At 43.9% G+C, this 24,877-nt stretch overlaps 1 protein-coding gene across 2 annotated transcripts in view; it reads right to left on the bottom strand.

The window, feature by feature from the left end:
• LOC109873487 (transcriptional coactivator YAP1) overlaps window positions 1-23,599 on the bottom strand; it is a 40,621-nt gene extending 17,022 nt beyond the window's left edge. Inside the window, exons 1-4 of one of the 2 annotated variants that reach the window (XM_020465145.2) lie at window positions 22,798-23,599; window positions 4,295-4,494; window positions 3,451-3,608; window positions 2,804-2,905 (exon numbers count right to left, since the gene is read on the bottom strand). In XM_020465145.2, the coding sequence (XP_020320734.2) occupies window positions 2,804-2,905; window positions 3,451-3,608; window positions 4,295-4,494; window positions 22,798-23,007 (670 nt within the window). In that variant the 5' untranslated portion in view covers window positions 23,008-23,599. The remainder of the gene's footprint in view (window positions 1-2,803; window positions 2,906-3,450; window positions 3,609-4,294; window positions 4,495-22,797) is intronic. The other variant, XM_020465143.2, reaches the window with a different exon arrangement.
• Between the last annotated feature and the right edge of the window lie 1,278 nt (window positions 23,600-24,877).

The raw sequence follows: 24,877 nt of genomic DNA, 5'->3' as shown, positions 1-24,877 counted from the left end.
CATTGAAGATACAGGGTGATATTAGTTAAGCAAAGAAGTATTTAGTTAGCCACCAATTGTGCAAGTTCTCCCACTTAAAAAGATGAGAGGCCTTAAACGATGACAGACAAAATGAGAAAAAAGAATATCCAGAAAATAGGATTTGTAGGATTTTTTATTTATTTATTTGCAAATTATGTTGGAAAATAAGTATTTGGTCACCTACAAACAAGCAAGATTTCTGGCTCTCACAGAACTGTAACTTCTTCTTTAAGAGGCTCCTCTGTCCTCCACTCGTTACCTGTATTAATGGCACCTGTTTGAACTTGTTATCAGTATAAAAGATACCTGTCCACAACCTCAAACAGTCACACTCTAAACTCCACTATGGCCAAGACCAAAGAGCTGTCAAAGGACACCATAAACAAAATTGTAGACCTGCACCAGGCTGGGAAGACTGAATCTGCAATAGGTAAGCAGCTTGGTTTGAAGAAATCAACTGTGGGAGCAATTATTAGGAAATGGAAGACATACAAGACCACTGATAATCTCCCTCGATCTGGGGCTCCACGCAAGATCTCACCCCGTGGGGTCAAAATTATCACAAGAACGGTGAGCAAAAATCCCAGAATCACACGGGGTGACCTAGTGAATGACCTGCAGAGAGCTGGGAACAAAGTAACAAAGCCTACCATCAGTAACACACTACGCCGCCAGGGACTCAAATCTTGCAGTGCCAGACGTGTCCCCCTGCTTAAGCCAGTACATGTCCAGGCCCGTCTGAAGTTTGCTAGAGAGCATTTGGATGATCCAGAAGAAGATTGGGAGAATGTCATATGGTCAGATGAAACCAAAATATAACTTTTTGGTAAAAACTCAACTCGTCGTGTTTGGAGGACAAAGAATGCTGAGTTGCATCCAAAGAACACCATACCTACTGTGAAGCATGGGAGTGGAAACATCATGCTTTGGGGCTGTTTTTCTGCAAAGGGACCAGGACGACTGATCCGTGTAAAGGAAAGAATGAATGGGGCCATGTATCGTGAGATTTTGAGTGAAAACCTCCTTCCATCAGCAAGGGCATTGGAGATGAAACGTGGCTGGGTCTTTCAGCATGATAATGATCCCAAACACACCGCCCGGGCAACGAAGGAGTGGCTTCGTAAGAAGCATTTCAAGGTCCTGGAGTGGCCTAGCCAGTCTCCAGATCTCAACCCCATAGAAAATCTTTGGAGGGAGTTGAAAGTCCGTGTTGCCCGGCAACAGCCCCGAAAACATCACTGCTCTAGAGGAGATCTGCATGGAGGAATGGGCCAAAATACCAGCAACAGTGTGTGAAAACCTTGTGAAGACTTACAGAAAACTTTTGACCTTTGTCATTGCCAACAAAGGGTATATAACAAAGTATTGAGATAAACTTTTGTTATTGACCAAATACTTATTTTCCACCATAATTTGCAAATAAATAAAAAATCCTACAATGTGATTTTCTGGATTATTTTTCTCATTTTGTCTGTCATAGTTGAAGTGTACCTATGATGAAAATTACAGGCCTCTCATCTTTTGAAGTGGGAGAACTTGCACAATTGGTGGCTGACTAAATACTTTTTTGCCCCACTGTATGTTTCACTTCCCAAGGCTTCCACTAGATGTCAAAAGTATTTAGAACCGGTTTTGAGGATTCTACTCTAAAGGAGGGGGTCATAAGGGCTCTTTGAGCGAGTGGTCTGGCAGAGTGCCACAGCCTCGGTCTGGCGCGCTCACGTGATTTGTACAGACAAATGAATTGTCCGGTTGGAACATTAATGAAGTGTTATGTTAAAAACATCCTAAAGATTGATTCCATACTTAGTTTGGCATGTTTCTACGGGCTGTAACGGAACTTTTTAAACTTTTCGTCGGACGTTCGGCACGACCTGAAAGCGCTTTTGGATTTGTTTACCAAACGCCCTAACAAAAGAAGATATTTGGACATAACTAATGGACATTATCAAACATTTATGTGGAACTGGGATTCCTGGGAGTGCATTCTGATGAAGAACATCAAAGGTAAGTTAATATTTAAAATGTTATTTCTGAGTAATGGCGGGTATCTTTTTGGCTGCTTTGTTGTCTAAAGGCTGTACTCAGATTATTGCATGGTTTGCTCTCCGTAAAGTAAAAAAAAAAATCTGACACAACGGTTGCACTAAGGAGAAGTTTATCTAAAGTTCCATGTATAATAGTCATATCTTAATCAATGTTTATTATGACTATTTCCGGAAATTGATGTGGCTCTCTGCAATATCACCGCATGTTCTACTGAACTGTGGCTGGATTAACGAGAATTTTGTCTTTAAAATGGCATAAAATACTTGTATGCTTGAGGAATTTTAATTATGAGATTTTTGTTGTTTTGAATTTGGCGCCCTGCACTTTCACTGGCTGTTGCGGGGGGGGTTCCGCTAGCGGTCCTAGACAGGTTAAGCATGTCCCAGTTTAGGTCACCGAACAGTACGAGCTCTGAAGATAGATGGGGGGCAATCAATTCACATATGGTGTCCAGGGCACAGCTGGGGGCTGAGGGGGGTCTAAAATAAGCGGCAACAGTGAGATACTTGTTTCTGGAGAGATGGAAAGTAGAAGCTCAAACTGTTTGGGCACAGACCTGAAAAGTAAGACAGAACTCTGCAGGCTAACCCCGCCCCCTTTAGCAGATGTCTTGACGGAAAATGTTGTACAGAAATTTCTGAATTTTTGTTGGCCTTCCTACTGTGACCTAGGTGTGGGTCTCTCTGTCTCTTGCTCGCTCTCTCTCAGTGTCTCTCTCTCTCATTACTGTTACCTAGGTGTGGGTCTAACCAGGAGGTGGTCTTGGTGATGTGGTTGATGTAGTAGACCTCTCCTTCAGGAGTCACTGCCTGTTCCCAACCCTCTGGGAGGGGGCCTGGAGCGGACACACAGGACAGAGGGAGGCATGGAGATAAAGGAGAGCACTACTTTTAGTGGTACTGTCAAGAATGAAATATAATCAATTAATACAAAATTTAAGGAGAGAAAAAGACAGAGACAGAAAGACAGAGAGAGACAGACAGAGAAAGAGACACAGAGACAGACAGATCAGAGAGAGACAGAGACAGAAACAGACAGATCAGAGAGAGAGACAGACAGATCAGAGAGAGAGAGAGAGAGAGAGAGAAAGACAGAGAGAGAGACACAGAGACAGAAACAGAGATCAGAGAGTGATAGAGAAAGAGAGACAGAGACAGCGAGAGAGAGACAGCGAGACAAACAAACAGACAGAGAGAGAGACAGACAGACGTGACAGACTGACAAGCAGAGACAGCGAGAGAGACAGCGAGAGAGAGAGACAGCGAGAGAGAGACAGGCAGATAGAAAGAGAGAGTGACAGACAGACGGAGAGAGAGAGACAGGGATGGAGAGACAGAGACGGAGAGAGAGAGACGGAGAGAGAGAAAAAGAGGGTGGTACCTGTGTTGGAGCCGGTGTTACTCTGTGTGTGTGTGTTGGGTGCAGGGTGTGCGAGGGTGTGTGTGTGTGGCGGGGGAGCAGAGAGCAGGTGGGCCGCTGCGTTGGTCTGGAGATGGGAGAGACGGGGGTCATGCCATGTGGTCGTCTGGTCCAGGTGACTACACACACACACACACACACACACACACACACACACACACACATTCACACAAACAAGAAAACACAGACGGTAGAGGATGTAGATTTCTGAGCCATGTAATTGAGCCATGTAATTGGCCTCTCGGAGGACCTGAGCCCTAGGACCATGCCCCAGGACTACCTGACATGATGACTCCTTGCTGTCCCCAGTCCACCTGACCGTGCTGCTGCTCCAGTTTCAACTGTTCTGCCTTATTATTATTCAACCATGCTGGTAATTTATGAACATTTGACCATCTTGGCCATGTTCTGTTATAATCTCCACCCGGCACAGCCAGAAGAGGACTGGCCACCCCACATAGCCTGGTTCCTCTCTAGGTTTCTTCCTAGGTTTTGGTCTTTCTAGGGAGTTTTTCCTAGCCACCGTGTTTCTACACCTGCATTGCTTGCTGTTTGGGGTTTTAGGCTGGGTTTCTGTACAGCACTTTGAGATATCAGCTGATGTACGAAGGGCTATATAAATACATTTGATTTGATTTGATTGGTTGTTGGTTAGTCAGTCAGATTGGTTAGCCAGTCAGATTGGTTAGTGTTGTTTCTCCACGTGAGGTTTTCCCTAACAGGCTTCCGTACTCTGCTGCAGTTTAGGAGCTGGTTTAACCTGCTGATTTAGGACTGGTTTTACCTGCCACACAGAGATACCTACTTGAGGAAGTAGCACTGTCCTGAGGGAGTCTTGGTCATCTCCCAGCCCGGAGGGAGGGGCACGTCGTCAGGGAGCGGCTGTGTTGCCATGGCACTGGTTGCTGGGGCAGAAAGGGCATTGATGGGGAGCGAGGCGGGAGAGGAGTGGGCACGCACATGATGAGGTGTCAGAGACCCAACGATGGTCCCATCTGAACTGGCCTAGACAGACACACAAGCACACATTTAGATCAGTGTCTAGGGGCAAGTTCAACTGATTGAGGTCTGATGGTCCAATATGTGGAACACTAGTCTGTGGCGACCTAAATGCCAGAACGGACAAGAACCTGACACCCTCAGCACACAGGGGGACAAACACCTGCCTGGAGGTGACAGCATTCCCTCCCCCATATGCCCCCCTAGGCACAACTATGACAACATAGTCAACAAAAACAGGTCACAACTCATGCAGTTTTGTCGCACGCTGGGTATGTACATAGTCAATGGTAGGCTTCGAGGGGACTCCTATGGTAGGTACACCTATAGCTTATCTCTTGGCAGTAGTACTGTAGACTACTTTATCACTGACCTCAACCCAGTCTCTCAGAGCGTTCACAGTCAGCCCACTGACACCCCTATCACCCCAAAAATCTCAAATAGAAAACCGAAGAAAATGAACAACAATGACAAATGGTTTGAAGAAGAATGCAAAAATTTAAGAAAGAAATTGAGAAACCTATCCACTCAAAAATAGAAAGAGACCCAGAAATCCTGAGTCTACGCCTTCACTATGGTGAATCACTAAAACAATACAGAAATACACTACGGAAAAAGAAGGAACAGCACGTCAGAAATCAGCTCAATGTAAATTAAGAATCCATAGCCTCTAACCAATTCTGGGGAAAATTGGAAAACACTAAACAAACAACAACACGAAGAGTTATCTATCCAAAATGGAGATGTATGGGTAAACCACTTTCCCGATCTTTTTGTCCCTATAACAAAGAACAAACATCAAAAACATACACATGAATGGCCTCCCGGGTGGCGCAGTGGTCTAATTTTTGCATTCTTCTTCAAACCATGTCATTGTTGTTCATTTTCTTCGGGTTTTCTATTTGAGATTTTTTGATTTGATAGGGAAGCTGAGAGGTCAAATATACGGTTTAGGTTTTCTACTGCCAAGTTTACACCTTCACTCTGGTAGCTGTGCCACCAGAGACTCTGGGTTCGAGCCCAGGCTCTGTCGCAGCCGGCCGTGACCGGGAGGTCCATGGGGGCAAAGCACAATTGGCCTAGCGTTGTCCGGGTTAGGGAGGGTTTGGCTGGTAGGGATATCCAGGGTAGCCTAGTGGCTAGAGCGGTGGACTAGCAACCGGAAGGTTGCAAGTTCAAACCCCCGAGCTGACAAGGTACAAATCTGTCGTTCTGCTGAACATGCAGTTAACCCACTGTTCCTAGGCCATCATTAAAAATAAGAATTTGTTCTTAACTGACTTGCCTCGTTAAATAAAGATAAAATAAATCTATTGCGCAGTGGACGCTGACCAGGTCGCTAGGTGCATGGTGCTTCCTCCGACACATTGGTGCGGCTGGCTTCCAGGTCTTAAGAAGCAGGACAAAATACAAACCCATAAAGGCCAGTGGTGTTGATGGTTTCCTCAATGAAATGATGAAATAATAAATTCCAATTGGCTATACTTAAACTCTTTGGCATCTTCCCCAATATTTGGAACACCCCAATCCACAAAATGGAGACAAACTTGACCCCAATAACTACCATGCGTCAACAGCAACCTTGGGGAAATCATCTGCATTATCATTAACAGCAGACTTGTACATTTCCTCAGTGAAAACAATGTACTGTACTCAAATTGGCTTTTTACCAAATTATCGAACGAAAGACCACGTAATGCACACCCTAATTGACAAACAAACAAACCAAAACAAAGGTGAAGTCTTCTCATGCTTTGTTGATTTCAAAAAAGCCTTCGACTCAATTTGGCATGAGGGTCTGCTGTACAAACGGATGGATAGTGGTGTTGGGGGAAAAACATAACATTATAAAATCTATGTACACAAAACAAGTATGTGGTTAAAACTGGCAAAGAAAACACACATTTCTTTCCACAGGGCTGTGGGTTAAGACAGGGATTTAGCTTAAGCCCCACCCTCTTCAACATACAGTTGAAGTCGGAAGTTTACATACACTTAGGTTGGAGTCATTAAAACTCGCTTTTCAACCACTCCACAAATTTCTTGTTAACAAACTATAGTTCTGTCAAGTAGGTCAGGACATCTACTTTCTGCATGACACAAGCAATTCTTCCAACAATTGATTATTTCACTATATAATTCACTGTATTTCAAGGCCTACCTTCAAACTCTGTGCCTCTTTGCTTGACATCATAGGAAAATCGAAAGAAAACAGCCAAGACCTCAGAAAAAAATGGAGACCTCCACAAGTCTGGTTCATCCTTGGGAGCAATTTCCAAACGCCTGAAGGTACCACGTTCATCTGTACAAACAATAGTACGCAAGTATAAACACCATGGGACCACGCAGCCGTCATCCCGCTCAGGAAGGAGACGCGTTCTGTCTCCGAGAGATGAACATACTTTGGTGTGAAAAGTACAAATCAATCCCAGAACAACAGCAAAGGACCTTGTGAAGATGCTGGAGGAAACAGGTAAAGTATCTATATCCACAGTGAAATGAGTCCTATATCGACATAACCTGAAAGGCCGCCCAGCAAGGAAGAAGCCACTGCTCCAAACCCACCATAAAAAAGCCAGACTACGGTTTGCAATTGCACAAGGCGACAAAGATCGTACTTTTGGAGAAATGTCCTCTGGTCTGATGAAACAAAAATAGAACTGTTTGGCCATAATGACCATCGTTATGTTTGGAGGAAAAAGGGGGAGGCTTGCAAGCTGAAGAACACTATTCCAACCGTGAAGCACGGGGGTGGCAGCATCATGTTGTGGGGGTGCTTTCTGCAGGAGAGACTGGTGCACTTCACAAAATAGATGGCTTCATGAGGCAGGAAAATTATGTGGATATATTGAACCGACATCAGTCAGGAAGTTAAAGCTTGGTCACAAATGGGTCTTCCAAATGGACAATGACCCAAAGTATAATTCCAAAGTTGTGTCAAAATGGCTTAAGGACAACAAAGTCAAGGTATTGGAGTGGCCATCAGAAAGCCCTGACCTCAAATCCTATAGAAAATTTGTGGGCAGAACTGAAAAAGCGTGTGTGAGCAAGGAGGCCTACAAACCTGACTCCGTTACACCAGCTCTGTCAGGAGGAATGGGCCAAAATTCACCCAACCTATTGTGGGAAGCTTGAAACGTTTGACCCAAGTTAAACAATTTAAAGGCAATGCTACCAAATGATAATTGAGTGTATGTAAACTTCTGCCCCACTGAGAATGTGTTGAAAGAAATAAAAGCTGAAATAAATCACTTTCTCTACTATTATTCTGACATTTCACATTCTTAAAATAAAGTGGTGATCCTAACTGACCTAAAACATGGAATTTTTACAGGGATTAAATGTCAGGAATTGTGACAAACTGAGTTTAAATGTATTTGGCTAAGGTGTATGTAAACTTCCGACTTCAACTGTATATATCAACGAATTGGCGAGGGCACTAGAACAGTCTGCAGCACCAGGTCTCACCCTGCTAGAATCTGAAATTAAATGTCTACTGTTTGCTGATGATCTGGTGCTTGTGTCACCAACCAAGGAGGGCCTACAGCAGCACCTAGATCTTCTGCCAGACCTGTGGCCTCATTTATAAAACTGTGCGGAGGATTCACGAAACACAGAAAGTGCTCATGCACAAAAATATTCTGATTTAGAAAAGTGCACATGCATGTCCCATGTCGGTTTCCCTTTATTAATCACAATCAACTCAAAATTTGGCGCATGTGAGCGAGTGTCTTGTCCCACCATTTTAACGCCCATAGTTAACTATAAAGTCAGTGAAATGCCCCTAATTAATATTCATCCTTACTGACTGCATGACGACAAATCCCGACAAAGGCAAAAAATATATATATATAATTTGCCCAGTGTGAAATGGAAGTTCTTGTAGAGGAGGTTGAAAAAACAAAAATATATATCGTTTGGTGGACAGAGTGTGGGCGTTAGAGGGGCAGCATGTGAGGAGCATGTGATGCCGCGGAGCTGAGCAGACGTTGACAAACCGAGCTCTTCAAAGCTATTCTATTTTTACCTAAATAACAATGTTGAAACAATATTCTAACATCGGCTGATAAATTGTCAAGTACTTACCTTCCCAAAGAGCCATGGACCTCCGACCGAGAGGCAAGAAGGACGGCCAAAACGTTGTTGATTCTCAAGATAACGATAACGCTACAGCTAGCAAGATTAGCATTAGCCTTCATAACTCGACGACAGTTCCAGACTGTTGCTCTCAGCAGCCTCTTGCGAGCCTGCCGACATGCTGGCTACTCTCCTCCGGGAAATTCAGGATGGTAACGGAGGTCTTTCTCTGAAAATTGATAAGAAATCGGCTGAACTCCATTCTTCCATTGACTACCTGAAATTCTGCATGAATTATCTCCTTTTGAGAACGACTGAGGCAGAGTTGCGCATTAGCACAGTTGAAGATACCATCGCTAGACATTACCAGGTCTTGATACAACTGCAAAAGGACAATGCCTACCTCAAAAACAAGGTAGATCAGATGGAGAACCAGAGTAGACGTAGTAATATCCGTGTGGTGGGATTGAAAGAGGACAGCGAGGGCCGTGACCCGGTCCGTTTCTTCACTCAATGGATCCCGGAGGTCCTAGGCATAATCAACTTCACCAAGCCGCTGGAAATCGAACGCGCCCACAGAACATCAGCGCCGAAACCCCGGCCAGATCAGGTTCCTCCGTTTCCAAGACAGAGAGAAGATACTGCAACTCGCAAGAGCCAAAGGGGACATCACCATCGATGGAAAGAGGGTCAGCCTTTTCCCAGATATGAGCGCGGATCTCGCCAGACGTCGCAAGCAGTTCAGACCTGCCGCCAAAGCACTGAAGGAGAAGAACATCACCGGCTACCTCATCCACCCTGCGCGGATGAATGTTCAGTACAAAGGCCGAAGCCATCTCTTCAACACACCGGGAGAAGTGCACACTTTTCTCAAAGAACTGAGCAACGTCTGAGCCACGACGGTCTCTCTGGGGGATAAAATGCAGTTAGTTTGTTTTCTCTTATCCGGATTGAACTGCTGGTATCTCCCGGTCACTATAATTGATTTGTACATTTTCAACTAACCGTATCTTCCCGGGGTGAGTTCTATTACATTTACAGGAGAGTATATTTTGGTTTAGTCCATATCTACTGGGCGAAGCAATAAGTGGGCTTAGGCCCACTGCTTTCCCCCTCATTTATGTTAATCTTTCGAAAAGAGACTCAAGCATCCCTTACCGTGGGTAGTAAATATTCAGCCATAAATATCTATTCACAACGTTTGTTTTCAACTTAGAGCTCGCAGGTTTAAGTTTACGCCAAGGTTTAGCTAGTAAGAGCAAGATGGAAAGCGAGCAGCAACGTATCTCTACAAGTGTATTCATGTTTGATTGTTGGGATTGTTGTTTTAGTCTATCGGGGTGGGTGGGATTTTATTATTTTTTTATTTTGTTTTTTTCCTTCCTAAAGAGACACACAGGTCACTTTTATGTTCAAACCAAAATTGAAAGATTTCCTAATTATCTGCATATGATAGATTTCTATTCAGTTACATATTTGAAACCCAACCTATGCTTAATCCACTAAAATATGTCACATTCAACGTAAAAGGTCTTAACAGCCCGATTAAAAGGAAGTCTATACATACCTAAAGAGATTAAAGGCTGACATTGTGTTTATACAAGAAACACATCTTACAGCCAGTGAACACAAGAAATTTAAGAGGGAATGGGTAGGACAAGTTTTTGCATCCTCCTTTAACTCCAAAGCAAGAGGAACTGCAATTTTGATAAGTAGACACATCCCCTTCTGCGTCAACAACACCATCTCTGATCCCTCTGGCAGGTTTGTTTTGGTGCAGGGGCATATGTTTTCAGAGTCAACAACACCATCTCTGATCCCTCTGGCAGGTTTGTTTTGATAAGTAGACACATCCCCTTCTGCGTCAACAACACCATCTCTGATCCCTCTGGCAGGTTTGTTTTGGTGTAGGGGCATATGTTTTCAGAGTCAACAACACCATCTCTGATCCCTCTGGCAGGTTTGTTTTGGTGTAGGGGCATATGTTTTCAGAGTCAACAACACCATCTCTGATCCCTCTGGCAGGTTTGTTTTGGTGCAGGGCCATATGTTTTCAGAGTTTTGGACCCTATTGAATATTTATGCTCCTAACTTCGATGACCATATGTTTATTCAGAATGTCTTCCTTCAGGTTGCTCAAGCACCACCAGGATGGCTACTGGTTGGAGGAGATTTTAATTTTTGCTTAGATACAATTCTTGATAGGTCTTCTGATAAACCCTCACTTCTTACCAAAGCCGGCAAGCTCACCATGTCATTCATGAAAGATCTCAATTTACTAGACATCTGGAGACAGTTGCACCCACAGGATAGGGACTACTATTTTTATTCACACCCACACAAGACACACACACGCATAGATAACTTTTTACTTTCGACACAACTGTTTCATAGAGTGTTAGATGTCGAGTATCTCCCCAGATTGCTTAGTGACCATTCTCCTCTGGTATTATCAATCTCCATTCCTACCAAGGTAAATGGAGCATATAGATGGAGACTAAATTCTACACTCCTAAAGCAACCTGAATTTTGTGCATTCATCAAAGAGCAGATCAATATTTTTACTTTGACAAACAAACCCTCTGCTCCTGACAGCTTCATTCTTTGGGACACATAGAAGGCCTATTTGAGGGGACAGATTATTTCCTATACTAAAGGGCTGAAGAAAAAACACAGTGCGGAACTGAGTGCCCTTGAATCTGAAATCTCCGAGCTAGAGAAAACCTACCAAAGAGGCCCCTAAAGATCTATACAGGCTTTTGGTAAATAAAAAAACGTAAATATAATATTCTGAACACATATCAAGCTGAGAGGGCCATCACTAAATCAAAGCAGCATTATTACGAGCTTGGAGAGAAAGCTCACAAAGTATTGGCATGGCAACTGAAAGCAGAGGAAAGTAAGAGGACAATTAATGCCATAGAAACTCTTACTAATGAGATCTTTCGACCCTACTGTAATTAATAATACTTTTAAGAAATACTATGAAGACCTCTACACTTTCCAATGAAGCGATGATCTATCAGAGATCGACTCCTTTCTCTCCTCTCTCAACCTCCCATGCCTGTCAGGGGAAGACGGCGAGTGCCTGAGTGAACACTTCTCAGTTCCTGAATTGTTGGAGGCCATTAAATCCTTACCTTCTAATAAATCTCCTGGGGAGGATGGCTTCCCTCCAGAGTTCTATAAAGAATTTAGGGAGCTGTTGGTCCCCTACCTTATGGAGGTATTTAAAAAAGCCAGAGAAGACAACTGCTTTCCAGAGTCCTTCTCTCAAGCAGTGATTACTGTAATCCACAAGAAAGGGAAAAACCCGCTAAAGTGCGCCTCCTATAGACCAATCTCTCTCCTTAACACAGATTGTAAACTGGTCACCAAGATGCTATCTAAGAGACTGGAGTCATGTCTTCCCCTGTTGGTCAACCCAGATCAAACTGGCTTCATAATTAATAGATTGTCCTCCAATAATCTCAGTAGGTTCTTTGATATAATTCACCTTGCTAACAAAAACAAAATACCTAGTGTCGCAGTCTCCCTCGACGCTGAAAAGGCCTTTGATAGGGTTGAATGGCCATACCTCTTTCGCGTCTTGGAAAAGTTCGGTTTAGGTACCGTGTTTGTAAATTTGATAAAATCACTCTACAAATCTCCTAAAGCTAGGATTGCTACCAATGGGATTACTTCCTCCTCTTTCCCTCTTTATAGGGGGAACAGACAAGGTTGCCCAATTAGCCCCCACCTCTTTGCCCTCGCCATCGAACCGTTGGCTGAGGCTATTAGAACGTGCCCTGACATACATGGCTTTGAGGTGGGCCCCCATACCCATAAATTATCACTCTTTGCAGACCACCTTACCTTATTTCTAACAAACCCAGAACACTCCCTCCATCACTTGCAGATCCTACTACAGTGTTATAGTTCTTTCTCTGGATATAAGGTCAATTTTGATAAAAGCCAAATCTTACCGTTGTATGTCTTTGACCATCATACCATCAAGCACAAGTTTCCTTTTAGATGGTCGCCTATGTGCTTCACATACAGTGCCTTGCGAAAGTATTCGGCCCCCTTGAACTTTGTGACCTTTTGCCACATTTCAGGCTTCAAACTTAAAGATATAAAACTGTATTTTTTGTGAAGAATCAACAACAAGTGGGACACAATCATGAAGTGGAACGACATTTATTGGATATTTCAAACTTTTTTAACAAATCAAAAACTGAAATTGGGCGTGCAAAATTATTCAGCCCCTTTACTTTCAGTGCAGCAAACTCTCTCCAGAAGTTCAGTGAGGATCTCTGAATGATCCAATGTTGACCTAAATGACTAATGATGATAAATACAATCCACCTGTGTGTAATCAAGTCTCCGTATAAATGCACCTGCACTGTGATAGTCTCAGAGGTCCGTTAAAAGCACAGAGAGCATCATGAAGAACAAGGAACACACCAGGCAGGTCCGAGATACTGTTGTGAAGAAGTTTAAAGCCGGATTTGGATACAAAAAGATTTCCCAAGCTTTAAACATCCCAAGGAGCACTGTGCAAGCGATAATATTGAAATGGAAGGAGTATCAGACCACTGCAAATCTACCAAGACCTGGCCGTCCCTCTAAACTTTCAGCTCATACAAGGAGAAGATTGATCAGAGATGCAGCCAAGAGGCCCATGATCACTCTGGATGAACTGCAGAGATCTACAGCTGAGGTGGGAGACTCTGTCCATAGGACAACAATCAGTCGTATATTGCACAAATCTGGCCTTTATGGAAGAGTGGCAAGAAGAAAGCCATTTCTTAAAGATATCCATAAAAAGTGTCGTTTAAAGTTTGCCACAAGCCACCTGGGAGACACACCAAACATGTGGAAGAAGGTGCTCTGGTCAGATTAAACCAAAATTGAACTTTTTGGCAACAATGCAAAACGTTATGTTTGGCGCAAAAGCAACACAGCTCATCACCCTGAACACACCATCCCCACTGTCAAACATGGTAGTGGCAGCATCATGGTTTGGGCCTGCTTTTCTTCAGCAAGGACAGGGAAGATGGTTAAAATTGATGGGAAGATGGATGGAGCCAAATACAGGACCATTCTGGAAGAACCTGATGGAGTCTGCAAAAGACCTGAGACTGGGACGGAGATTTGTCTTCCAACAAGAAAATGATCCAAAACATAAAGCAAAATCTACAATGGAATGGTTCAAAAATAAACATATCCAGGTGTTAGAATGGCCAAGTCAAAGTCCAGACCTGAATCCAATCGAGAATCTGTGGAAAGAACTGAAAACTGCTGTTCACAAATGCTCTCCATCCAACCTCACTGAGCTCGAGCTGTTTTGCAAGGAGGAATGGGAAAAATGTCAGTCTCTCGATGTGCAAAACTGATAGAGACATACCCCAAGCGACTTACAGCTGTAATCGCAGCAAAAGGTGGCGCTACAAAGTATTAACTTAAGGGGGCTGAATAATTTTGCACGCCCAATTTTTCCGTTTTTGATTTGTTAAAAAAGTTTGAAATATCCAATAAATGTCGTTCCACTTCATGATTGTGTCCCACTTGTTGTTGATTCTTCACAAAAAAATACAGTTTTATATCTTTATGTTTGAAGCCTGAAATGTGGCAAAAGGTCGCAAAGTTCAAGGGGACCGAATACTTTCGCAAGGCACTGTATTTGGGCATAATGGTGGATGGTAATCTGAACAACCTCTATAAACTCAATCTGGCCAGTTTGTTGCAAAAGGTAGAGGTTGACCTTTTGTAAATGGATGGACTCACCTCTCAGTCTACTGGGTAGAATCAATGTAATTAAAATGAATGTCCTGCCCAGATTTCTATATCTGTTTCAATCTCTCCCTATCCCTGTTCCCGCAGCATTTTTTTCCTCTCTCGACAAGCTGACCAGACGGTTTATCTGGCACGGCAAAACCCCTAGGGTTGGCCTGGATAAACTGACCCTTGATTACAGTCAAGGGGGCTTAAACCTCCCCAATTTTAGAATGTACTACTGGGCTGCACAGTCTAGGTTTCTGGCTCAGAGGTTTGACAATGGTCCCTCTCCCTCATGGTTGAACATTGAAACGCTTGAGGTAAATGATGACACTGGGGCAGATTTGTTTTACAAATGGGACAGAACATCTATAAAAACCATCACAGACAACCCTTTAATCATACATTCTGTCCTGGCATGGTGCAAACTGCATGAGCTGTTCGGATGAGGGGGATTCCTTTCCCCTAAAACCCCTTTTTGGATCAATAGATTGATCCCTATGTTGTTCCAGAATAGTAACTTTAGACCATGGTCTGATAAGGGGATCACTCTTCTGGAACATTGTTACGAGGAGGGAGTTCTTATGTCTTTTGATCAGCTGAAACAGAAATACCACTTGCCTAACAGGGACTTCTTTAGCTACCTACAACTACGAAACTTTATTAGGGTGACTCTCAAGGGACAATGGAACCTACCTAAGATGTCAGCTATTGAACAACTCTGCCACGCAGACCAACCACTGTTCAAGACCATTTCCCGTGTATACGATGCTCTTATGTCAGGACTAACACTGCCTGGGCTAGATAAACCCCGACTTAGATGGGAAAAAGATCTGGGTATTGATCTTGATGAGGATCTATGGAGTGACCTATGCAGGGATGGTGTTACATCCACATTGAACTCCAGATACAGACTGATCCAGTTTAATTTCCTCCATCAGCTCTATATCACCCCATCTAGACTGCACAAGTTCAACCCAGATATCTCCTCCCTATGTTTGAGATGTGGCTCAGATGAAGGAACATTCCTCCATTCCACTTGGCAGTGTTCAAAACTACACGGTTTCTGGCAGGGGGTATGCGATACCATATCCTCAATTCACGGGGTTGCATTCCCTTTAGACCCGGAGGTCTGTCTACTGGGTAACTTTACTAACACCAATCTTAGGCAAAGCCATACTATAAAGCTAACAGAAATATTGCTAGTGATTGCCAAGAAATGTATTGCCTTGAAATGGAAATTGGATTCCTCCCTGCCAGTTGCAATGTGGCTATCGGAAGTTAATAGTTGTATCCCTTTGGAGAAAATCACTTACTGCTTGAGGAATAAGTTAAAGACATTTTACAGAATTTGGCAACCTTTTATTGACTATATGGAGAATCTCCCCCCACATCTCATTGATTAAATCTATATATAATCCTCACATAATGTTTCACACGTAATGTATAATATGTAGGCTACGGCAGGTGATCCAATGTCTCATAATTTTTTTTCTTCTTATTGTATGTTTGTTTATATAATTATTATTATTTCTTTTCTGATTGTATGTTTGTTTATATAATAATTATTATTATTTATTTTTGTTACGCTTGTCTGTTACTGTCACTTTGTCCTATCGTTGTCTAATATATTTTCACTTTTGTTTTGAATGTTCTTAATTGGAAAAGGCAAAAAGATAATATAAAAAAAGAAAAAGAAAAGAGGGGCAGCATGTGGCGGACGCTGTGAACGCTGATGGCTCAGAAGGTCAGACCCTCTCAGAAATAAAAGAAGAAGTGGTCCGACATAAAAGCAGAGGCCAATAAGGCGTATAGCCTCTTACACAGACAGGGGTGTTTGTGCCACGGGAGGGGGAAAGGGGACAACGGAGCTCAACCCCCTTGATGAGCGACTTGCCGGTATTATAGGGGAATCCCTCCTGAGCGGAGTAGTGACGGAGGTGGAAGGGGTCACGGACATTCAACATGCACCGGATGATCCAGGTATGTAATTAGTATTCCCTAGTTTGAAAAGAGTAAACCAAAAGCATTCAAGTTGTGTTTAAACATTTATTTACACAAACAATTCAAATGTTCTATTGTTTTTAGTCGCTGAGTGTTCCAGCGGGGTCGGCGGGGCTGCAGCTGAGCAGGAGTTGAGTGTTCCAGCGGGGTCGGAGCTGAGTGTTCCAGCGGGGTCGGAGCTGAGTGTTCCAGCGGGGTCGGCAGGGCTGCAGCTGAGCAGGAGCTGAGTATTCCAGCGGGGTCGGCGGGACTGCAGCTGAGCAGGACCTGAGTGTTCCAGCGGGGTCGGCAGGGCTGCAGCTGAGCAGGAGCTGAGTGTTCCAGCGGGGTCGGAGCTGAGTGTTCCAGCGGGGTCGGAGCTGAGTGTTCCAGCGGGGTCGGAGCTGAGTGTTCCAGCGGGGTCGGCAGGGCTGCAGCTGAGCAGGAGTTGAGTGTTCCAGCGGGGTCAGAGCTGAGTGTTCCAGCGGGGTCGGCAGGGCTGCAGCTGAGCAGGAGTTGAGTGTTCCAGCGGGGTCGGAGCGGAGTGTTCCAGCGGGGTCGGAGATGAGTGTTCCAGCGGGGTCAGCGGGGCTGCAGCTGAGCAGGAGCTGAGTGTTCCAGCGGGGTTGGAGCTGAGTGTTCCAGCAGGGTCGGCGGGGCTGCAGCTGAGCAGGAGCTGAGTGTTCCAGCGGGGTCGGAGCTGAGTGCGCCCAGCCCCGGCGTCTCCACTGCACCTCGAGCATCACAACCCTCCAGCGGCCGTGTCCTCACAGATGCAGTCCTGCAAACGCAAAGAGACGCCATTGACGCTATTAACGAAGTTACCAAGGAGTTGAAGTGGGACAGGCACGGCTTGGTTTCTGCGGGTGCTTCTCTGTAAAGCTGGGCCAACTACAGCACAGAGATCCAGGAGAACAGCTCTTGGTAATCGGAACGGGCTCATAAACTGCTGTAGATTACTGTGCATTCTAGAACGCTGCTGTAGATTACTGTGCATTCTAGAACGCTGCTGTAGATTACTGTGCATTCTAGAACGCTGCTGTAGATTACTGTGCATTCTAGAACACTGCTGTAGATTACTGTGCATTCTAGAACGCTGCTGTAGATTACTGTGTATTTTCAAGATTAAGCTAATTTTCCTCATACATTTGAAACAAACAGACAGCTCCCGAGTGGCACAGTGGTCTAAGGCACTGCATCTCAGTGCTAGAGGTGTCACTGGTTCGATTCCAGGCTGCATCACAACCGGCCATGATTGGGAGTCGAAGAAGGGCGGCTCACAATTGGCCCAGAGTCGTCCGGGTTAGGGTTTGACTGGGTTAGGGGTCCGCCGTTTCCACCTGGCCTTCTAGACAGAGTTGCAAAGAAAAAGCCATATCTCAGACTGGCCAACAAAAAGGGAAGATTAAGATGGGCAAAAGAACACAGACAATGGACAGAGGAACTCTGGCTGGAAGGCCAGCATCCCGGAGTCGCCTCTTCACTGTTGACGTTGAGACTGGTGTTTTGAGGGTACTATTTAATGAAGCTGCCAGTTGAGGACTTGTGAGGCATCTGTTTCTCAAACTAGACACTCTAATGTACTTGTCCTCTTGCCCAATTGTGCACCGGGGCCTCCCACTCTTCTTTCTATTCTGGTTAGAGACAGTTTGCGCTGTTCTGTGAAGGGAGTAGTACACGGCATTGTATGAGATCTTCCGTTTCTTGGCAATTTCTCACATGGAATATCCTTCATTTCTCATAACAAGAATAGATTGACGAGTTTCACAAATGCTGATGCTCCAGATACTCAACTAGTCCAAAGAAGGACAGTTTTATTGCTTCTTTAAATCAGAACAATAGTTTTCAGCTGTGCTAACATAATTTCAAAAGGGTTCTTTTTTTCTTTATTTTTACCCCTTTTTTGTCCCCAATTTCGTGATATCCAATTGTTTAGTAGCTACTATCTTGTCTCGTTGCTACAACTCCCGTACAGGCTTGGGAGAGACGAAGGTTGAAAGTCATGCGCACTGCCGCACTGCTTCTTAACACAGCGCGCATCCAACCCGGAAGCCAGCTGCACCAATGTGTCGGAGGAAACACTGTGCACCTGGCAACCTTGGTTAGCGTGCACTGTGCCCGACCCACCACAGGAGTCGCTGGTGCGCGATGAGTCAAGGATATCCCTACCGGCCAAGCCCTCCCTAACCCGGACGACGCTGGGCCAATTGTGCGTCGCCCCACGGACCTCCCGGTCGCAACAGAGCTTGGGCGCAAACCCAGAGTCTCTGGTGGCACAGCTGGCACTGCAGTACAGCGCCCTTAACCACTGCGCCTCAAAAGGGTTTTCTAATGATCAATTAGCCTTTTAAAATTATAAACTTGGATTAGCTAACACAACGTGCCATTGGAACACAGGAGTGTTGGTTTGATAATGGGCCTCTGTACGCCTATGTAGATATTCCATTGAAAATCTGCCGTTTCTGGCTACAATAGTAATTTACAAAATTTACCGATTATGATTTTTCAACGCCGATACCGATTAAATCGGCTGATTTTTTACACTTATTTGTAATAATGACAATTACAACAATACTGAATGCACACTTATTTTAACTTAATATAATACATCAATAAAATAAATGTAGCCTCAAATAAATAATGAAACACAATTTGGTTTAAATAATGCAAAAACAAAGTGTTGGGGAAGAAAGTAAAAGTGCAATATGTGCCATGTAAGAAAGCTAACGTTTAAGTTCCTTGCTCAGAACATGAGAACATATGAAAGCTGGTGGTTCCTTTTAACATGAGTCTTCAATATTCCCAGATAAGAAGTTTTAGGTTGTAGTTATTATAGGAATTATAGGACTATTTCCCTCTATACCATTTGTATTTCATTAACCTTTGACTATTGGATGTTCTTATAGGCACGTTAGTATTGCCAGTGTAACAGTATAGCTTCCGTCCCTCTCCTCACTCCTCCCTAGACTCGAACCAGCAACACAACGACAACAACCACCCTGGAAGCAGCGTTACCCATGCAGATCAAGGGGAACAACCACTCCATGTCTCAGAGCGAGTGACGTTTGAAATGCTATTAGCGCGCACCCTACTAACCATTTCACATTGGTTACACCAGCCTCATCTCGGGAGTTGATAGGCTTGTGCGCAATGCTTGACGCACAACGAAGAGCTGCTGGCAAAACGCACGAAAGTGCTGTTTGAATGAATACTTACGAGCCTGCTGCTGCCTACAACCGCTCAGTCAGATACTTGTATGCTTGTATGCTCAGTCAGATTATATGCAATGTCCGGACACGCTAGATAAACTAGTAATATCATCAACCATGTGTAGTTAAACTAGTGATTATGATTTATTGATTGATTGTTTTTTATAAGTTAAGTTTAATGCTAGCTAGCAACTTACCTTGGCTTACTGCATTCACGTTACAGGAGTGCAACGAGAGGCAGGTGGTTATAGCGTTGGACTAGTTAACTGTACGGTTGCAAGATTGGATCCCCCGAGCTGACAAGGTGAAAATCTGCCGTTCTTCCCCTGAACAAGGCAGTTAACCCACAGTTCCTGGGCCATCATTGAAAATAAGAATGTGTTCTTAACTGACTTGCCTAGTTAAATAAAGATTAAATAAAGGTGTAAAAAAATATATATTTAAAAAATGGCCAAATCTGTGTCCAAATATACCGATTTCCGATTGTTATGAAAACGTCAAATCGGCCCTAATTAAATCGGCCATTCCGATTAATCGGTCGACCTCTAATTATCAATGTCTACACTGTATTTCTGATCAATTTGACGTTTTTAAATTGATTTTTTTGTTGCTTTTCGTTCAAAAACAAGGACATTTCAATGTGACCCCAAACTTTTGAACGGCAGTGTATATAATTATTTTATTTTGTATTATTATTATTTTTGCTAAGTCGTCACTGGGCCTACTATATTTATTTCTTAACTTTCCTAATATTAAGCACCTTGCTAATCTTTACCGCAGGAGTATAGCCTGCCTGGCATTCGCTATTTAACTGCATATATGACATGTATTTTTTCCCGCTGCCCCGGTTTCGATAAAGGTGCATGATAATATTCCATTCTAAATCAAAACTACTGTCACAGTGTGAATGACGGCCTAGCCCGGATGGGAGTGATGGAGTGCTGCATCAGATGACCTGGCAGCCAACAGGTGCTCAGCATATGTGGGAACTCCTTCAAGAATGTTGGACAAGCACTCCAGGTGAAGCTGTTTGAGAGAATGCCAAGAGTGTGCAAAGCTGTCATCAAGGCAAAGGGTGGCTATTTGAAGAATCTCAAATATATTTTTTGGGTTACTACATGATTCCATGTGTTATTTCATAGTTTGTCTTCACTACTATTCTAAAATGTAGAAAATAGTAAAAAGAAAGAAAAACCCTTGAATGAGTAGGTTTTTCTTCCATTTAATTGAAGTTGCAGGTTACAGTGACATTTTTTTTTTTTTTAACTAGGCAAGCCAGTTAAGAACAATTTATTATTTACAATGACAGCCTACCAAAAGGCCTCCTGTGGGGACGGGGGCCTGGGATTAAAATAAAAAATAAATACAATATAAATATAGGACAAAACACACATCACAACAAGAGAGACACAACACTACATAAAGAGAGACCTAAGACAACAACATAGCATGGCAGCAACACAACATGACAACACAGCATGGTAGCATCACAACATGGTACAAACATTATTGGGCACAGACAACAGCACAAAGGGCAAGACGGTAGAGACAACAGTACATCACGCAAAACAGACAATTGTCAGTAAGAGTGTCCATGATTGAGTCTTTGAATGAAGATATTGAGATAAAACTGTCCAGTTTGAGTGTTTGTTGCAGCCCGTTCCAGTCGCTACCTGCAGTGAACTGAAAAGAGGAGCAACCCAGGGATGTGTTTGCTTTGGGGACCTTTAACAGAATGTGACTGGCAGAACGGGTGTTGTATGTGGAGGATGAAGGCTGCAGGAGATATCTCAGATAGAGGGGAGTGAGGCCTAAGAGGGTTTTATAAATAAGCATCAACCAGTGGGTGTGTCCAAACTTTTGACTGGTACTGTATATGTGTAGGTCTATGCGTTTCTGTGTGTTTCCAAACATTTCCCTTGGGAATAAAATAATACATCAAGTGTGAAAGAAATTGTGTTGGGAGAAAGTTGAGTTTTGACTAGACTGGTGGGGGTCGGGGAGGGAGTTGCGGTATTGACTAGACTGGTGGGGGAGAGAATTTAGTTATTGACTAGACTGGTGGGGGTCGGGGAGAGAATTTAGTTATTGACTAGACCTGGTGGGGGTCGGGGAGAGAATTTAGTTATTGACTAGACTGGTGGGGGCCGGGGAGAGAATTTAGTTATTGACTAGACTGGTGGGGGCCGGGGAGAGAATTTAGTTATTGACTAGACTGGTGGGGGCCGGGGAGAGAATTTAGTTATTGACTAGACTGGTGGGGGCCGGGGAGAGAATTTAGTTATTGACTAGACTGGTGGGGGCCGGGGAGAGAATGTAGTTATTGACTAGACTGGTGGGGGTCGGGGAGAGAATTTAGTTATTGACTAGACTGGTGGGGGTCAGAGAGAGAATTTAGTTATTGACTGGACTGGTGGGGGTCGGGGAGAGAATTTAGGTATTGACTGGACTGGTGCGGGTCGGGGAGAGAATTTAGGTATTGACTGGACTGGTGGGGCCCGGGGAGAGAATTTAGGTATTGACTGGACTGGTGCGGGTCGGGCATGCAGGTGGTTGGCTGAAATTTGATAGAGGATGTCTTAATAAAGACAAACAATAAAAGATCTTTGTACTTTTTAAAGAGCTGTTCACATGTTAGGCTATTGATTAAATGTACGACACAATATTGATTATTACTTTCCTTTGATCTAGTTCAGTCTTATCAATCACTTAAACATATTTAATAACGATCTCTTACCTAGTTTGATGATTGTGGGCGTCTTTGCTTACTTTTGTTTGTTCTAAATAGAGACAGCTAGAAGAGCCATGGGTCATAATGGATTGTATAGAAATGCGAAATGCAGGAAATGTGCTTCAGATACCAAAGAAATTGTGGGGGAGGACCCCAAGACCCCCTGTCTGGTTACCCCCCCACCCACTTCTAAAACTAAAGTTGCACTCATTACTGAATGTAGTCAATCACATAACCAATCAAAAAAATTCACATCAATGTGATTTTAATCTTTGCTGGGAACAAACTCATTCTTAGCTCTTTAGTTGTTTGTCTTCCAAATCAAATCCTGTCCTCAGTGGAAAAGTTGGGCTGTTCTCCAACACCATCCATCCATGATGAGCCTGTCCTGCACTGAAGCATAGCCTCTGAACACCTCATATCCTCCCAACTGTGTGTAGCCTCTAGCAGCAGCCCTCTAGTAGCCATCTCTTGTTTGGATAAATACCATAATAGTGTGTTACCTACCACGTCTGGAGTGTGTGTGCGTGTGTGAGGCGGGTTACCTACCTGTCTGGAGTGTGATCGGGGATCCGGCTGTCTGAAGAAGGAGTCTGGAAGTTTCCTCATCCTCATAGGCAGAGAGGAGGGGGGCAGGGCGGAGGTTTTAGGGTTCATCACGGAGTTAAACAGAGCCTCCAGATCCGTCTGGGAGTCCCCGCGGACGTGCACGATCTGCTGCCCCACCGGGGGCGCGCACTGACCCTGTCGCGCGTCCATGTTGCCTTCCAGAGGTGATGCGTCCAATTAAAACAACTGAACAGTTAATTATGAATGATAACGAATGATTCCAAAACGAGAAATGGTTCAGAGTTAAATGGAAGACGAACCCTAAACTGACTACAAAGAACGGATATTCTTTGTAGTTTAATTTGTTTTTGTGGATTTAAATTTTGAAAGTTCTTACAGTGTTTTGTGTAATTCGTTATTTAATAAACTGGCAAAACATTATTATCCTGCACCATCAAATGAAATAGTTATGTTAGTTTCCTTCGTGAATTTCCAAACTCCTCGGCGCTGAAAACACGCATCCAGCCAGCCAGACGGCCCGTCCCACAAACCTCAGACAGACGAGTTGCACTCAACTTTTTTCCCCTACAGAAACTTCGTCTGATGATCGCTTTTCTTCAACCGCTGGACTCGAAAACCGTCCCAGCTACTCCCAAATGTGATTTCTGCATACTGTCCGAAATTAAGTCCTCTACATAGTTTCATTTGGTGAAAAATAGGTGTTTACGTGGTAATAAATCTCAGTTTTCCAAAGTTGTTCCAAACTGTCGATAGGACAGGCTACAGCCTTAGAGTCTCATGTGACCAGTGAGAGGCGGGGTTACAAGGTTATTTTTACAGTCTATGGTTAAAGGCTCCCAGCAGAGGGCAATGTCTCCTTTATTTCTTCTTCTTCTTCCACTGGAGTGTAAATCAGTACACCGTGAAACAAAATAAAAAGGAAAACAATTACCCTGCCAACTAACCCTTCACTTATAAATACATTTTAAAAAACACCACCCCATTCCACTACTTTGACCCTTTCTGACCCTTCACCACCAGGCCAACAGCCTGGGACGACTGTACACTACAATTCAACACTCCCTGTCACTCCTCTGCAGTAAAATGCCATAAACCCAAGTACTTCTCTGCAGCTGCCACCACAAAACTATTTTCTGTGATTGATATTCCATTTCTGCGGTACAGTTGATAACCATGGCAATGAATGCAAAAGGTCTACTATTCACTGGGAGCCTCTTAGGATCCCTCACCCTTCCTCTACTTTCTTCACTGCCTCAGCATACAAAACCCTCTGTACTACTCTGACACTGGCAACCTCAACCTGTTTCTCTCTCACCACACCCCAGCAACATGGGCACCCTTACAGTTAACACATTCCGCTTCTTTTGCCAAAACTACACATTCCTTTGTCTCATGCCCTCCTGGAAACTTCTCACATTTAGGAATCTCCCTCCGACACACTGTTGCAACATCACCATAAGCTTGGCACCTGAAACAAGGTAGTGGGTTCGGAACAAGAAAGAGAGTTCTAGGATATTTCAGGAAAACGGATATATCCTAACAATAGCCTTGTTATTGTTATTTTATTGTGTTGCTTTTTATTTACATTTTTAAAGACAGTGACGTCACAGACACAGGGAATCTTCAACTTTAGTTGATCCATCTCCACCCTTCCCACCACCACAGTAATCACTCTTTTCAATGGTGCCCTGTTTATTTATCTGTTATTTTACCAGGTAAGTTGACTGAGAACACGTTCTCATTTGCAGCAACAACCTGGGGAATAGTTACAGGGGAGAGGAGGGGGATGAATGAGCCAATTGTAAACTGGAGATTATTAAGTGACCGTGATGGTTTAATGGCCAGATTGGGAATTTAGCCAGGACAACGGGGTTAACACCCCTACTCTTACGATTAGTGCCATGGGATCTTTAATGACTGCAGAGAGTCAGGACACCTGTTTAACGTCCCATCCGAAAGACGGCACCCTACACAGGGCAGTGTCCCTAATCACTGCCCTCGGGCATTGGGATATTTTTTAGACCAGAGGAAAGAGTGCCTCCTACTGCCCCCCCCCCCA

This window comes from Oncorhynchus kisutch, linkage group LG28, assembly GCF_002021735.2.
Source record: "Oncorhynchus kisutch isolate 150728-3 linkage group LG28, Okis_V2, whole genome shotgun sequence".
NCBI classification, from domain to species: Eukaryota; Metazoa; Chordata; class Actinopteri; order Salmoniformes; family Salmonidae; genus Oncorhynchus; species Oncorhynchus kisutch.
This window is presented reverse-complemented; position numbering and strand designations above follow the sequence as displayed.